The sequence below is a fragment of the Gopherus evgoodei genome, chromosome 2, assembly GCF_007399415.2.
Source record: "Gopherus evgoodei ecotype Sinaloan lineage chromosome 2, rGopEvg1_v1.p, whole genome shotgun sequence".
NCBI classification, from domain to species: domain Eukaryota; kingdom Metazoa; phylum Chordata; order Testudines; family Testudinidae; genus Gopherus; species Gopherus evgoodei.
The window spans coordinates 171,786,989-171,801,793 of NC_044323.1; the positions used below are offsets into that span (position 1 = coordinate 171,786,989).

The 14,805-nt window shown below is 41.5% G+C and overlaps 1 protein-coding gene across 1 annotated transcript; it reads left to right on the forward strand.

Annotated features, from left to right (window-relative positions):
- The first annotated feature begins 1,974 nt into the window (after positions 1–1,974).
- Positions 1,975–14,131, forward strand: LOC115646450 (leukocyte elastase inhibitor-like). Its single transcript, XM_030552284.1, is given in 9 exon segments — positions 1,975–2,174; positions 4,635–4,694; positions 5,419–5,547; positions 7,595–7,712; positions 8,507–8,649; positions 10,148–10,244; positions 10,247–10,302; positions 13,636–13,766; positions 13,768–14,131. Coding segments are annotated over 9 exon segments (1,185 nt in total). The 5' UTR covers positions 1,975–1,985; the 3' UTR covers positions 14,030–14,131.
- Positions 14,132–14,805: the final 674 nt, after the last annotated feature.

Below are 14,805 nucleotides of genomic sequence, written 5' to 3' on the forward strand. Positions count from 1 at the left end.
CAAAGAGTGGTGCCCAGAACTGGACACAATACTCCAGTTGGGGCCTTATCAGTGCTAAATAGAGTGGAAAAAATATTTCTCTTTTCTTGCTTACAAAATAAAAGGTGATATTGTATAACACAATTTCAGAGGAATAGTGGATTAGAATTTGGAATTAGATCATCCACATGCATAGTAAAGAATCTCTCCTCAGATGAAGGGGACTCACATTCAAGTCCCTGCTCCAACGGCAATTTAGTTCACACGAAGTGGAAAAGCTTCAGTGGGAGAGACTCTAGGCCACTTGATACCCTAGGCCTCATGGTATTTTCCTGAGCAGTGAGCATTTCAAATTCAACTCACTGTTCCAAATCAGGCAGAGGGGGGAATTGAACATCCCAGCTGAACACCCTCACCTTTGGGCAGAAGTTGTACAGGACATTGCCACCACCTATACATTGGGCTGTAGATAAAGTGGGGCAAACAGCATACCTCCAGCCAAGGGCGGCTTTAGCAAGTGTCAAGTATCAGAGGGTAGCCGTGTTAGTCTGGATCTGTAAAAGCAGCAAAGAATCCTGTGGCACCTTATAGACTAACAGACGTTTTGGAGCATGAGCTTTCGTGGGTGATGCATGCATCTGAGGAAGTGGGTATTCACCCACGAAAGCTCATGCTCCAAAACGTCTGTTAGTCTATAAGGTGCCACAGGATTCTTTGCTGCTTTAGCAAGTGTGGAGCCCGATTTGTACTCACCCAGCAGCATCCTGAGTCTTCGGCAACACTTTGGCAGCAGGTCCTTCACTTGTTCCAGGTCTTTGGTGGCACTCAAGGACCCACCGCCGAAGACTCGGAGCAAGTGAAGGGCCCACCGCCGAAATGTGGCCAAAGATCTGGAGCGTCACTGGGTGAGTAAAAATTAAAAAGGCACCAGGTGCCGGCATGGGGCCCTCTTACGCATGGGGCCCAGTTCTGGGGAATTGGGTGAATTGGCCTAAAGCCAGCCTTGACTCCAGCCACTTAACAAATCTATCCTGAAAATGTATTTTTGGCCCAAACCCTTTGGTAAATGTGTGTCAAATTGGTGAATAGTTTCAGGTCAACCAAGATTATATTTTTTATCAGATAAACTATTTGTCAGAAAAACATCACCCAGGTCTTTTTATCTATTTGTGAAAGTCTTGGAATAGCTCCCTGGGAAGAAATCAATGGTATCCCTTTTCACAGTTAATGGAGACAGATTACAGTATAATGTTCCTGTCAGTCAACCCCAACTGGAAAATGTATTCCAATAAATAGATGTTCACACATCTTACATAGTGTATAGTTCTTTTATAATAGAACAAGCTGATTCAGTGATACCTTATCACATATTAATCAGATCATTTTCTATCCATTGTCTGTTGTTGTTACCTAGACATGAGTGGTCAAATTAGGTTCTAATTTACACCTGTGTATATCTGGATTAACTCCTCCAAAGTTACTCTTGATATATCTGGGTGCAAAAGACAGTCTAATGTGGCTCTGATCACATACAAACAGAAATTGGAGTATCCAATAATCCCTCTCAGGAAGCTTGATTTTGAACTCATAGTGTTGTAAATCATGCATAACTCCCCTGAAGTAGGATGGGGAAGATGCATCAATATGCTTCATTGCTTCAAGAAACTGTGTTTGTAGAAGAGTTTACTTCTTGCGGTGTTGTCCATTAGGCACAGGAGTGGAAGAAAATTTCCTGAGTGGAAAACTGAGGATGAGGCTGCTTTCTCAGTGGGAATTCTTTTTCTAAAGGCCTGTATCCCATTCTTCCCAAAACGTATGGGTCAGAAACTTGAGTATTATCCCCATCTATATTATTTAGGTGGATTCGCACCCTGAGGCTCAACATGTGTGCGTAACTAGCAAGAAAGCCACTGAAATCCTCTGATGCAGTAAGAGATTGAGAAAAGAGACTGTTGAACTCTATTGATTTGGTTTATTTTTTTCATCTGCAGCTTTTAATTTTCACAATGAGCTCCATCAGTGAAGCAACTACCAAATTTTGCCTTGACTTTTTCAAGGTACTGAATGAAGATCGTCCATCTGGAAATATCATCTATTCTCCTCTGAGTATCTTAGCTGCCCTGAGCACGGTCTTTCTTGGGGCCAGAGGTAATACTGCCGCCCAGATGCAAAAGATAGGCAATAATAAGGCATTTGTTTTATTCCTTCATATTTATTCAACAATGGCAGACTATTCCCACATGTAATGTCACCTGAGCTCCTCAAGCCTTTTCTTGTAACTCAGGGTATGGTTACACTTGGAGCTGTACAGCGCTGGGAGTTAAACCTGTCTTCGTACAGCTGAGTAGGGAAAGCACTGCAGTTTGTCCACACTGACAGCTGCCAGTACACTGTCATGGCCACATTTGCAGCATCTGCAGCGGCATTGGGAGCGGTGCATTATGGGCAGCTATCCCAGCATTCAAGTGGCTGCAACGTGCTTTTCAAAAGGGGGAGGTGGATCACTGGGGTGGAGTGTGACAGGGAGCATAGGGGAGAGAGAGAGTGGATTTTTGGAGCCAATACTGTGTCAGCGCCCTACCTTGCAAGTTCCGACCCCCTCCCCTACCCCTCTCTCACTCACTGAAAGCAAACAACAGCTGTTTGTTTTTTTTCTCACAGACCAGATCAGCAGCCACTCCGAAACAGACCCCCCCCACACCGCCTGCTGCGGTGCTTCTCTCTCAAGCAAACACTAGCCGTGGGCGTTCCAAAGGGAGCCCCCCTGCCTCTGCTCATTCATAGCAAACAGGAGCTGTGTTTCGTTTTTTTGATAAACAGCTCCCAGAGCCCAGAGTTCACAACAAAACAAAGAGCAGAACCTTCACTTAAAAGGATCATGGGAAGTTTCCAGAGGTCAGTCACTGCGTACTAAGTATCAGAGGGGTAGCTGTGTTAGTCTGGATCTGTAAAAGCAGCAAAGAATCCCCACTTGTTCAGATGCATATCACCCACGAAAGCTCATGCTCCAAAACATCTGTTAGTCTATAAGGTGCCACAGGATTCTTTGCTGTGTACTAAGATTATTCCCTGTTTACACTGGTGCCCCAGCGTAGCAGCAGCAGTGCTATACTCTTTATTTCTCTCAGGGAGGTAGAGTACAAACAGCACTGTAGCCACAGAGATACAGCGCTGTATGTGCCTTGCCAGCGTGGACGGGGAGTAAGTTGCAGCACTGTTGGTGGCTTTATTGCACTGTAACTCTCAAGTGTAGCCAAGGCCTTGGAGCAGTTTCGTTTTCCATGGGTAATAAAGCCTGCACAAGTAGCAATTGCCCTAGTTAAGGTGAATCATGAATCATGTGTCATCAGTCTTTGAGTACATCAACTGTCATTATTAGAAATTTCAGATGGATCTTTTGCTTTGAAGGCTGGATGTGTGACCTAATACTGTTAGCAGATGTAAAGGGATCTGCATACAAGAGGAATGTAATTAAAAAAAAATCAGGTTCCAGTGATGCCGGCACTGAAGTCAACTGCAAAATACATGTCCACTTAAATATTGGCAGGAACTAACTCTATATTTGACAAACAAACACTGCATCTGTTGGAATTAAACCTAGCAAACTTTGAAAGCATTTCCATTGGTCTTCAGATTGTTCCTTAAATTTAGGTTTTTTAAAGAATAAGCTTTTATCCAAGATCGCTGCACACCTGCAGAACCTTACTGAATGTATTGCTGTAGCGAAGCGAGACTCAATGGCACGGCACCTCCTGCTGGTCATCTCGGGAATTAGCTCTTTAGCCTTTGGAGCGCCCTCCTCTGGCCAATGTCTTGCTTGCCTCAGGCCCCACGTCCTTCCCGGACTCTGGTGCTCTTTATCTCGGGTTCTGCCTCAGCAATACCCCCATGCTCTGGGTCTCCCATCCCAAGGGAACCCCCAACCCTCTATGCCCACCTTACCTCAGTGCCTACTGCCAGTCATCATCCAACTCCCTTTCTCTTGGGCAGACTGAAGTCTGTAATGGCCACTCATCATTGGCAAGGGTTAGGACCAGCTGCTTCTGCCTGACCCTGGGCAGCCCCTCGGCAACCCCTATACTGGCTTTGGCCTTTAGCAAGGCCCCCGGGCTGGGGATTTGCCAGGCTGGAGCTCCTCAGCTCCACTTGCCTTTCCTCAGCCCTGCTCTACCCCCAGTACCCTGAGCTCCCAGGCAGGTAGCCAGATCCCTTCCTCCCTTCCTTCCTTCCTTTCTTTCCCAGCCTGGCCCTGATTGGCCTCTCAGCCTTTTCTGATTCATTCTCAGCCCCAGCTCTCTCCAAGGGCTGGCTTTAACCCTTGCTGAGCTGGAGAGGGGTAACTGCCCCACTACAGTTGCCCTATTGTGTACATTGTGGAAAAAAGTGAATATTATGGGAATAAGTAGGCAGTGAGTTCCACAATCATAGAAATATAGCTCTCCCTTCTAGTGATTTTAAGTAGTATTCACCAAATGGCTTGCATCCATTGATAATAGTAGAGAACACCTGCCTTTTGACATCAGGATGTCCATCTCCAATAGAAAGGACAGCAGGTAAGACAGAAAACTGAATTTTCTGCAACAAGTTGTTTCACACATTGGCATAAGTAAATCAATATAGTGTATGACTGTTGCAATGTTACATTTCTATTTCAGGTGCTTAACTTCACAGAACTTAGAGAAAATGAAAATCCTGGGACTGGAAGCTCTTCTGAAGCAACAAGAAGTGATGACAATTCAGAGAGCAGTCACAGACTACCTTTTCCTCCCCAGTGGCCGGTATCTTAGAACAAATGTTAGAGTTGGACAAACTTTGGGGAATTTTCATATGAATTCAAAATTAACAGATTAGAATTATAACATCAAAATGTGTGGGGAGAATGCTTTGGTGAGGGGTGGTAGAAGGTATAGGGAGAAGGATAAAAATGTATACAAGGTAGCAAAAAGCAAGGGTTAGGGTTCTTTACTAAAATGTTGTACAATTATATGATTGATTTGTGGATGCACTAATCACAACCGCATTCACAAGTGATCAGTTCATTTTGCATCTTGCTATTTCAGTGGGCTCCTACCATGATCATGAGCACATGTGCATGTATAAATCAGACATACAGAAAACATTTGCAACTCTACTAACCTGAACATTTTTCACTGTTCAACAAATTCGCATGTGTAGTGCTCCATAAGTAACAAGTGGAACATCCCAAAAGAACCACAAATTCCTTAGTCCTTATAACAGGGCTTTTGCTCCATAGATCTTGAGACTATCAGGAACAAAAACAAGTCAGAGAAGGCAAAGCTAGTTAAGTTATTGAATCCAAATAGTTTCATAGAAGAACAATTAAAAAAACCAAAACAAACAATGTCTCTGTCATCAACCATTTTCGGTCAGAAATAAACTATAGAAACTTTGTGTTATTTGGAGGTTCCTGATGATTAGTGTGATATACCTGGAGGGATTCATTCCCAGTTTCATGACATCTTCTCAGCAATCAATAAACCCACCACTTCTTATGAATTGGCTAATGCCAACAGACTGTATGGAGAACAGACATTCCAGTTTCTTCAGGTGAGTTGCACTGGGGTTCACATTAGTGGCCGGTGACATTGTAGGACCAACAGAAATGAACGTGGGCTTAGTTCAGTTGAGGTCTCATTTCCTGCTGACTTGAATGGGAGTTGTGTCCACTTAGACAAGGGGTGGAGTTGATCCCATGGAGTTACTGAATAGTAGGGCAGAACAGCCAATCAGCTCGAAATAAATTCATCTGGTTCCAGAATGGAAAGTTTAAGAGAACTTCAAGCTAAAGTCTTAGTTACAGGATGTGCTCATTTCCTCTCTGGTCTCAGAGCACTGGAACCTAAGTGCAATTAGGTGTGTTGAACAGCACTGAAGGAAAAATTTCGAAGTGTTTACTATTATTATTTGCATTATTGTAGTGCCTACAGGCCAGGGTCTCACTGGGCTAGACATTGTACAAAAATATAACAAAGAGACAGTGTTATGTAAATCTTGCCCTGAAAAGCTGTTTTATGCAGTACATTATTATTACCCAGGTTTGTCTTCAGCTTTGTAACTATAATTTTATTTTACTGTTGATTTACTAAAATAATTATATAAATATATGCATGTATGTAACTGTGTATAAGAATATAAATATAAAAATATTTTATAATTATATAAATATATGCATGCATAAAATTGTGTGTCTAGTATCATGTTTATATTCTTATACACAGTTACATACATGCATATTTTATATAATTATTTTAGTAAATCAACAGTAAAATAAAATTACAAGGTTGCTATAGTTAAAAAAGTAACTGTTTAATCATGGCACCAGATACTCAGATATATATTCAGAGTTGCAGCTGTTTATTTGACTGACAAAATTAAGATTGTAATGCTTTTTACTCTTGTTAGCACTCTAGAAGCAACACAGAGATGAGAGAGTGAGCTAGAATTATTCTGGATCATGCATCTTCAATAGAATTGCTAATTATGTTCTGGGGTGAATTATTCCTCCACAAAGTTTCAGGCCACGTTTTTAATCAATTCATTTCTTGTTATTTACAGGGCCTTCCTGTTTGATTTGTTTGAAATTTCATAGGCCCAAAAACTGTTCACAAATCAGTTTTCAAAATCTACTTCTAGTCTGAAATTTCATGTGGAAGTACCGTTGCAGTCATCCTTAGTTATCTTAGCTGGTGGGAAAACGAAACATTAAGGGACAATGCTGCAAAGACATTCATGAATTACATATAAATGTACAGTCAGTGACACGCTAGGTTAGACAGGGACAGAAGTGACCAGATACATATAGGAAGTGGACTAGCTAAGAATGGTCCCCCAGCCCTTTGGAGCATGAGCAGGCATTTAAGGACCACAAGAGAACCTGTGACAATCAGATATTCTTGTTACTCAAGAGTGACCTAAGTCTTTGTGTAATAAGAACCTGATATTCTGTAAATGCCTGCTCATGTGGTTGGGCTGTTAGGGGGATATATGTGTTTATTGCATCTAAACAATGAATAATAAACGAGCCTCACATAATAAGATTGCATGTGAAAACTCACCACAGCAAAACTACATAAATCTGGTGAGTAATCATTATTTTCACAGTAGTAAAACCATGGTGCCCTAACTAAGGTCAAGGCTTTGTTGTGCTAGAATGTTGTAGAAAAATAGTAAAAAACAGTCCCTGTCCTAAAACTTCCAATATAAATAGACAAGACAGACACTGGGATAGGAGAAAAGCAGTATCACTATCCTTATTCCACAGATGGGGAACTGAGACACAAAGATTAAATGTCTCTCTCAATGTCATACAATGAGTCTGTCGCAGAGTCATTTATCAGCTGGCAGAACTTCAGAAAGGTTCAGTGTTTGGCTGTTTTATGCAAACTGTCCAAACCTGCATGCCCCTGTATCCCTACGCTCTACCCAACTGGTCCAGTTCATTCTGCTAGTCCCCACACTGTCTCTAGCATGTACAAAAATCCTTTTGCAGTGTTGCAGAACTAAAAAACAGGCACATTTTATTTTATTTAGAACACCTTTTATTAAGAGACCTGTTTTCTGATGTATTGTTCTGACATTCTCTCTTATTGTACAGCAATACCTATCCTGCACACAAAAGTTATACCAGGCTGAATTGAAACCATCTGATTTTCTGAATGCTGCAGAGGAAACCAGGAAGCAGATAAATTTGTGGGTTGAAGTCTTTACAAAGGGTAAGGACAAGTCAACCATTGGCTGCTATTTCTTGATATTTAATCAAAAACAGCGAGGTGCTTAAAGTGTACAAGGTGCTTAAAAACCTGGAGCAGTAAAATATTTCCTAATAATTGCAGCACAGATGTATGGAGCTACAGTGGCAGCTCTCCATGATTTGATCACCTGAGTGACCAAGAGGTAGATCATAATTTCCATAGAGAAAACATATTTGAGGAGAACAGAGTAGTCAGCAAATGCTAGGACCTAATACAACACCCACTGAAATCAACAGGAGTTTTTCTGACAACTTCAGTGGGCGCTGGATGAGACCACCTGTGTGGTTGACTGCATGGAGTTAAGGAATTATCCAATCAGATGCAGGTATTGGGGCAAGGAGGGGGGACCTTGAGAAAGTATCTTGATTTTTGAGCTCCTATAGAGATAAGGTAAATGACAGCACACTACTTAAAATTTGACCTGGAGCCAAGACTAGTCAGGAGAAGCAAAGAATAAAATGGCCATTTGGGGAGATGACATCTGTTCTCCATTGTGTCCCCTTGAGGCACTTCAGTGTGTCAGTGTACGGAAGCTACAGAAATGCTCTTTGTGTTGCACTTGTTCTGTGAATAGACAGAAGATTTCAGCCTCTCAGGCCTGTCAGTCTAACATCTTTTATGTGTGTCTAGTATCATGTTTATATTCTTATACACAGTTACATACATGCACTGTACATCTATGTTATTACAACAGAGAAATGGCACTAGTGTTACCGATCTGCCAAAACAAACTAACTTGCCTCCCTTTCTTTAAGGTAAAATCAAGGATCTCTTTGCCCCGGGCACTCTTTCTCCTGATACTGTGTTAGTTCTCGTGAATGCTGTCTACTTCAAAGGGCAATGGGCAGTGGAATTTAAGAAAGAAAACACCAAAGAAAGACCTTTTCAGATTAACAAGGCAGATTACAGAAATACACATATCACATCATTGCTTCTATTGTTTTACATGGTTGGCAGATAACAAGGAGCTAACATGGGATGTGTCCCCTTAAATCTAGGGCTCTATTATGGCCTAGGAACCAGCTGTGGGGGTGAAGAGATAGTTATTTTCCAAAACTTCTGCTAGGAGAGTGCATCATGCCTGACACAGGTACAATGCCTCACAAAGCCACCTGGGGCACAGGGGAAGCCGTGTATAAGAAGCTGAAGCATCTGCGCCCTCTGTGGTCTGTCAGCTCTTCTGGCAGGAGTGGAAGTATTCAGAATGTAGCTCTGCTTTCTTCCCATCCCCTTTGAGGCAGCTGGTGCAGTTAGGTTCACTACTCTTGTAAAGATTTGCATTCATGTGAGCAAAGACTGACTGAGCAGAGGCCTAGCATAAGGGTGCTTCTTGTGCCTTCCCCCACTACACTCCTAATTTGGAGCAGTTCACAATCTGACCTCTAATCATTTTCTTCATAGACCCTTAACTGGTTTGCTTGTATTCAGACATACAATGAGTTGTTCTGGTGCCACATTTACAATGACTGCCATCAAGAGATCCATTTAGTCTGTGTTCAGTTTCCACATTCTGTCACCAGACGGATCTCCTTCCTCATTAAGGTTGAATATTGAAAGTGGGGTTTTTTAGGTGACATTCTATACATTGTCCCTGGGCTACTCCCCCGCCATCCCCATGTTGTGTGGGCAATGAATGTAGAATAGCCAGCTTCATATTGCTTTACTTCAGTTTCACCTTCTGTTGGTCACACTTAAGCACAATGCATCAAAAATAGCTTGGCAACACTGCAGGGAAACATTTGCTTAGCAAAAGAAAAATTGTTCCTAGTGGAACATTCACAAAACACTTTCATGGAAATATTTCTATTGCTTTTAGGTTTTGTAAATTTCTGGGTCAGTTTAACCTGAGAACATGCTTCTGTACTGAAATTAGAATTAAATGAAAGATGAAAAGCCTATAGTTTTAACCTTAGCATTGTTCTCAGGTTGGACAAACAAACTGAGGCACACATTACCAGTGGCAGCTTCTGAAAGTGTTGGTCCAAAGAAATAGCATTAACTCTTCTTCTAAACCTTCTATTCATCATGGTGTGGGTGTGCCTAAGCGCTGGCACAGGGAGATGATAAATGGTATTTCAGCTTTAAAGGAGCAGGGGAGAAGCAGCATGGTGAAATCCTGGATCACGAGGAGGGGCTTTATGGGGTTTCCCAGTTTCCCCTTCCATCAGACCTGACTGATCCCTTTCCCTTCAGGCCAAGATAGAGAAAAAACTGTTGAGATGTTTGAAAGGTTCAAGAGGACTATATGCACCTTTCTTTAGAAGGTGAAAATCTGGCCCTAAGCAACCACTGCAGCATTTTGGTCCAAGATAATTTATAATACAAGGAAAAATGTATTAATACAAGGGAATTCATTGTATGTATCTCATTTTCTAATTACTTGCCACTGCTTTCAGACTACAAGCAAACCTGTAAAGATGATGTACCATATAGGCAAATATAAAATAGCTACAAATGAGGAGCATGATTCTCAGGTGCTTGAACTCCCATACAAGGGGGTGACCTGAGTATGTATATAGTGCTGCCAAAAGACTACACGGGTCTAACACAGGTAAAGTTGCCTATGATGAGATGATAACCTTATAACCAGAATATGAACATGGCAATGTTTTGTGTATCTCTCATCATCTGGACAGACAGTATAGGAGAAAATTACTTTTCTTCTTCCTTGTTGCAGAGCATGCAGCATGTTGATAGTAAATCTGAAGGCAGGCTGCTTATGTTGTTCCTGTGACTATTGAAATTTCAAAAAACAACAATTAGCCAGCCATTTTATTTTCAAATAAGGCACGGTGACAAAGTAATTAATAGCTAATTGCTACATTTTGTATTATCAACCTTTCAAAATAGTTAATACCCACACAGACTACTCTAAAAATGAATGAATAATAAATGCAAACAATATAGATAACACATCGGCAGATCCACAGAGACTGTCTGCCACATAACAAATAGGGAGGAACTCGTTGAGAATTTGAAGGTAGAAGGAAGCTTGGGTGAAAGTGATCATGATCATAGAGTTTGCAATTCTAAGGAAGGGTAGAAGGGAGTACAGCAAAATAGAGACAATGGATTTCAGGAAGGCGGATTTTGGTAAGCTCAGAGAGCTGATAGTTAAGGTCCCATGGGAATCAAGACTGAGGGGAAAAACAACTGAGGAGAGTTGGCAGTTTTTCAAAGGGACACTATTAAGGGCCCAAAAGCAAGCTATTCTAATGGGTAGGAAAGATAGAAAATGTGGCAAAAGACCACCTTGGCTTCACCACAAGATCTTGCATGACCTACAAAATAAAAAGGAGTCATATAAAAAATAGAAACTAGGTCAGATTACAAAGGATGAATATAGGCAAACAATACAGGAATGCAGGGGCAAGATTAGAAAGGCAAAGGCACAAAATGAGCTCAAACTAGCTATGGGAATAAAGGGAAACAAGAAGACTTTTTCTCAATACATTAGAAGCAAGAGGAAGACCAAGGACAGGGTAGGCCCACTGCTCAGTGAGGAGGGAGAAACAGTAACAGGAAACTTGGAAATGGCAGAGATGCTTAATGACTTATTTGTTTCGGTCTTCACTGAGAAGTCTGAAGGAATGTCTAACAAAGTGAATGCTTATGGGAAGGGAGTAGGTTTAGAAGATAAAAGAAAAAAAGAGCAAGTTAAAAATCACTTAGAAAAGTTAGATGCCTGCAAGTCACCAGGGCCTGATGAAATGCATCCTAGAATACTTAAGGAGTTAATAGAGGAGGTATCTGAGCCTCTAGCTATTATCTTTGGAAAGTCATGAGAGACGGGAGAGATTCCAGAAGACTGGAAAAGGGCAAATATAGTGCCCATCTATAAAAAGGGAAATAAAAACAACCCAGGAAACTACAGACCAGTTAGTTTAACTTCTGTGCCAGGGAAGATAATGGAGCAAGTAATTAAAGAAATCATCTGCAAACACTTGGAAGGTGGTAAGGTGATAGGGAATAGCCTGCATGGATTTGTAAAGAACAAATCGTGTCAAACCAATCTGATAGCGTTCTTTGATAGGATAATGAGTCTTGTGGATAAGGGAGAAGTGGTGGATGTGGTATACCTAGACTTTAGTAAGGCATTTGATACGGTCTCACATGATATCCTTATTGATAAACTAGGCAAATACAATTTAGATGGGGCTACTATAAGGTGGGTGCATAACTGGCTGGATAACCGTACTCAGAAAGTAGTTATTAATGGCTCCCAATCCTGCTGGAAAGGTATAACAAGTGGGGTTCTGCAGGGGTCTGTTTTGAGACCGGCTCTGTTCAATCTCTTCATCAATGACTTAGATGTTGGCATAGAAAGTACGCTTATTAAGTTTGCAGATGATACCAAACTGGGAGGGATTGCAACTGCTTTGGAGGACAGGGTCAAAATTCAAAATCGTCTGGACAAATTGGAGAAATGGTCTGAGGTAAACCGGATGAAGTTCAATAAAGACAAATGCAAAATGCTCCACTGAGGAAGGAACAATCAGTTTCACACATACAGAATGGGAAGAGACTGTCTAGGAAGGAGTATGGCAGAAAGAGATCTAGGGGTCATAGTGGACCACAAGCTAAATATGAGTCAACAGTGTGATACTGTTGCAAAAAAAGCAAATGTGATTCTAGGATGCATTAACAGGTGTGTTGTAAACAAGACATGAGAAGTCATTCTTCCGCTCTACTCTGCACTGGTTAGGCCTCAACTGGAGTATTGTGTCCAGTTCTGGGCACCGCATTTCAAGAAAGATGTGGAGAAACTGGAGAGGGTCCAGAGAAGAGCAACAAGAATGATTAAAGGTCTTGAGAACATGACCTATGAAGGAAGGCTGAAAGAATTGGGTTTATTTACTTTGGAAAAGAGAAGACTGAGAGGGTACATGATAGCAGTTTTCAGGTATCTAAAAGGGTGTCATCAGGAGGAGGGAGAAAACTTGTTCACCTTAGCCTCCAATGATAGAACAAGAAGCAATGGGCTTAAACTGCAGCAAGGGAGATTTAGGTTGGACATTAGGAAAAAGTTCCTAACTGTCAGGGTAGTTAAACACTGGAATAAATTGCCTAGGGAAGTTGTGGAATCTCCATCTCTGGAGATATTTAAGAGTAGGTTAGATAAATGTCTATCAGGGATGGTCTAGACAGTATTTGGTCCTGCCATGAGGGCAGGGGACTGGACTCGATGACCTCTCGAGGTCCCTTCCAGTCCTAGAGTCTATGAATCTATGAATTGCTGCCAGACTTAACATCTGATCCAGCTACCTACCCTTCTTCCATACAATTCAATTACAAAACACCCATTGACTTCACTGGTGAAGGATCAAGTTCTTTTACTTTAATGACAGAAATCTGTCCACTGAAGCTAAAAGTTTCACCATTGACTCACACTGGTGACCCAGCATTGTGGTCATATTTACATTGGTTATAGAATCTTGTTTTCTTTTTCCAACACTGAACAAACACTTATTTGGAAATATTTAGGGTATAGCTACAGGGAGATAAAAGCTGTTTGGGCTGAGGAGCTAAAAACTGTTGTGCAGATGTTGAGGCTCAGGCTGGAGGACACTCTCCAGGACCCTCTGTGGGTGGAGGGTCCCAGAGGTTGGGCTCCAGCCTGAGGCTGAATGTACACACTGCAATTTTTCAGCCATGCAGCCCGAGTCAGCTGATGTGAGCAGCTGTTGGCTTTATCCCTTTGTAGACATACTCTTAGTGTATGTTATGCTACTAATCCCAGTAGTATTGTAAGAATCATGCCTGATGTGGCTACCACAATGTGAATGAAAAATCACTTTTCCCACCTTCTCACACTGTTCTGTGTTTTGTTGATTTTGATGCATAATCACAAGATTCTGACTCCGATATATCTTTATACCTGTAGCTGGAAAAGGATCTTACCTATGAGAAATTAACAACTTGGAATAGCCCTGACCATTTGAAAGAAGATGAAGTGGAGGTGTCTCTTCCTCAGTTCAAAATTGAGACAAGCGCTCAACTTAACCAATATTTAGAGGACCAATGTGTTTCGCCCAGGAGTATCGGATTTATCTGGAATGGCAAAAGAAGGTGGCCTGTTTGTGAGTCACATTGTCCATAAGGCTTATATAGAGGTCAATGAAGAGGGCACTGTGGCAGCAGCTGCAACAGAAGATGAAGTGACTACAACCTTAGCCAGGATACCTGTACAGTTTGTAGCTGATCACCCTTTCCTCTTCTTTATCAGACACCAAAAAACCAAATGCATTATTTTCTATGGTAGATTTTCTTCCCCTTAAAGGAAAATCTCCAATTAAGACAAGAGAAATCCCAGGCCATGGAACTATAGTACAGAAAATACAACAGAAATGTTATTCTCTTCATTTTCTCTTTTCTTTGCACTGTATCTAGATATGACTCCATAGTTATGGGTGAAAATGCACACTATACTCATGGCAGGACTGTGATACTAGTCCTACCTTGGCTGCTGTTTCCCTCCAAGCACAAGCTTGCTTCTGGTTCCTACTTAAAGAATGTCCCACTCTCTCAGCACCTGAGGAAGGGGTCCTCTGCTAAGTTCCAGATTGCTAGGAATCTCCTTGAATCAAAGCTTTGATAATAAATAGTGAAGTAAAGAGCTATGATTTTTATGACTTTTCTTTAGTGAAGTGTTATAGATGTATATTGCTTTTGACCCTTTCAGCCCATAAAGCTGCAATGCATCTATATAGCTATCAAGTCAAGCATTCAATAATTCGCTACATATTTTGTTGTTTTCAGCAGTGGAAGGGAAATAAGCCAAACAGAAGTTGAAGACATACCTGTATGTATTCACATAAGACAGAAGCAGCGCGAGTATAACACTACTACAAATGGTCACATGGTGATAGACAGTATATAGACTTCCTGTTCAAGAGAGCACTTGGGCATATACTCATGTCCCATTGATTGGAATGGGACTAAAGCATGTTCTTAGCATGTGTTTAAATGCTGTTCTGAATATGGATGCACTCCTTGGGGATGTAACGTACATCTTCTTCTAATCATTCTTAAGTGGACAAGTGAGTAATACTAA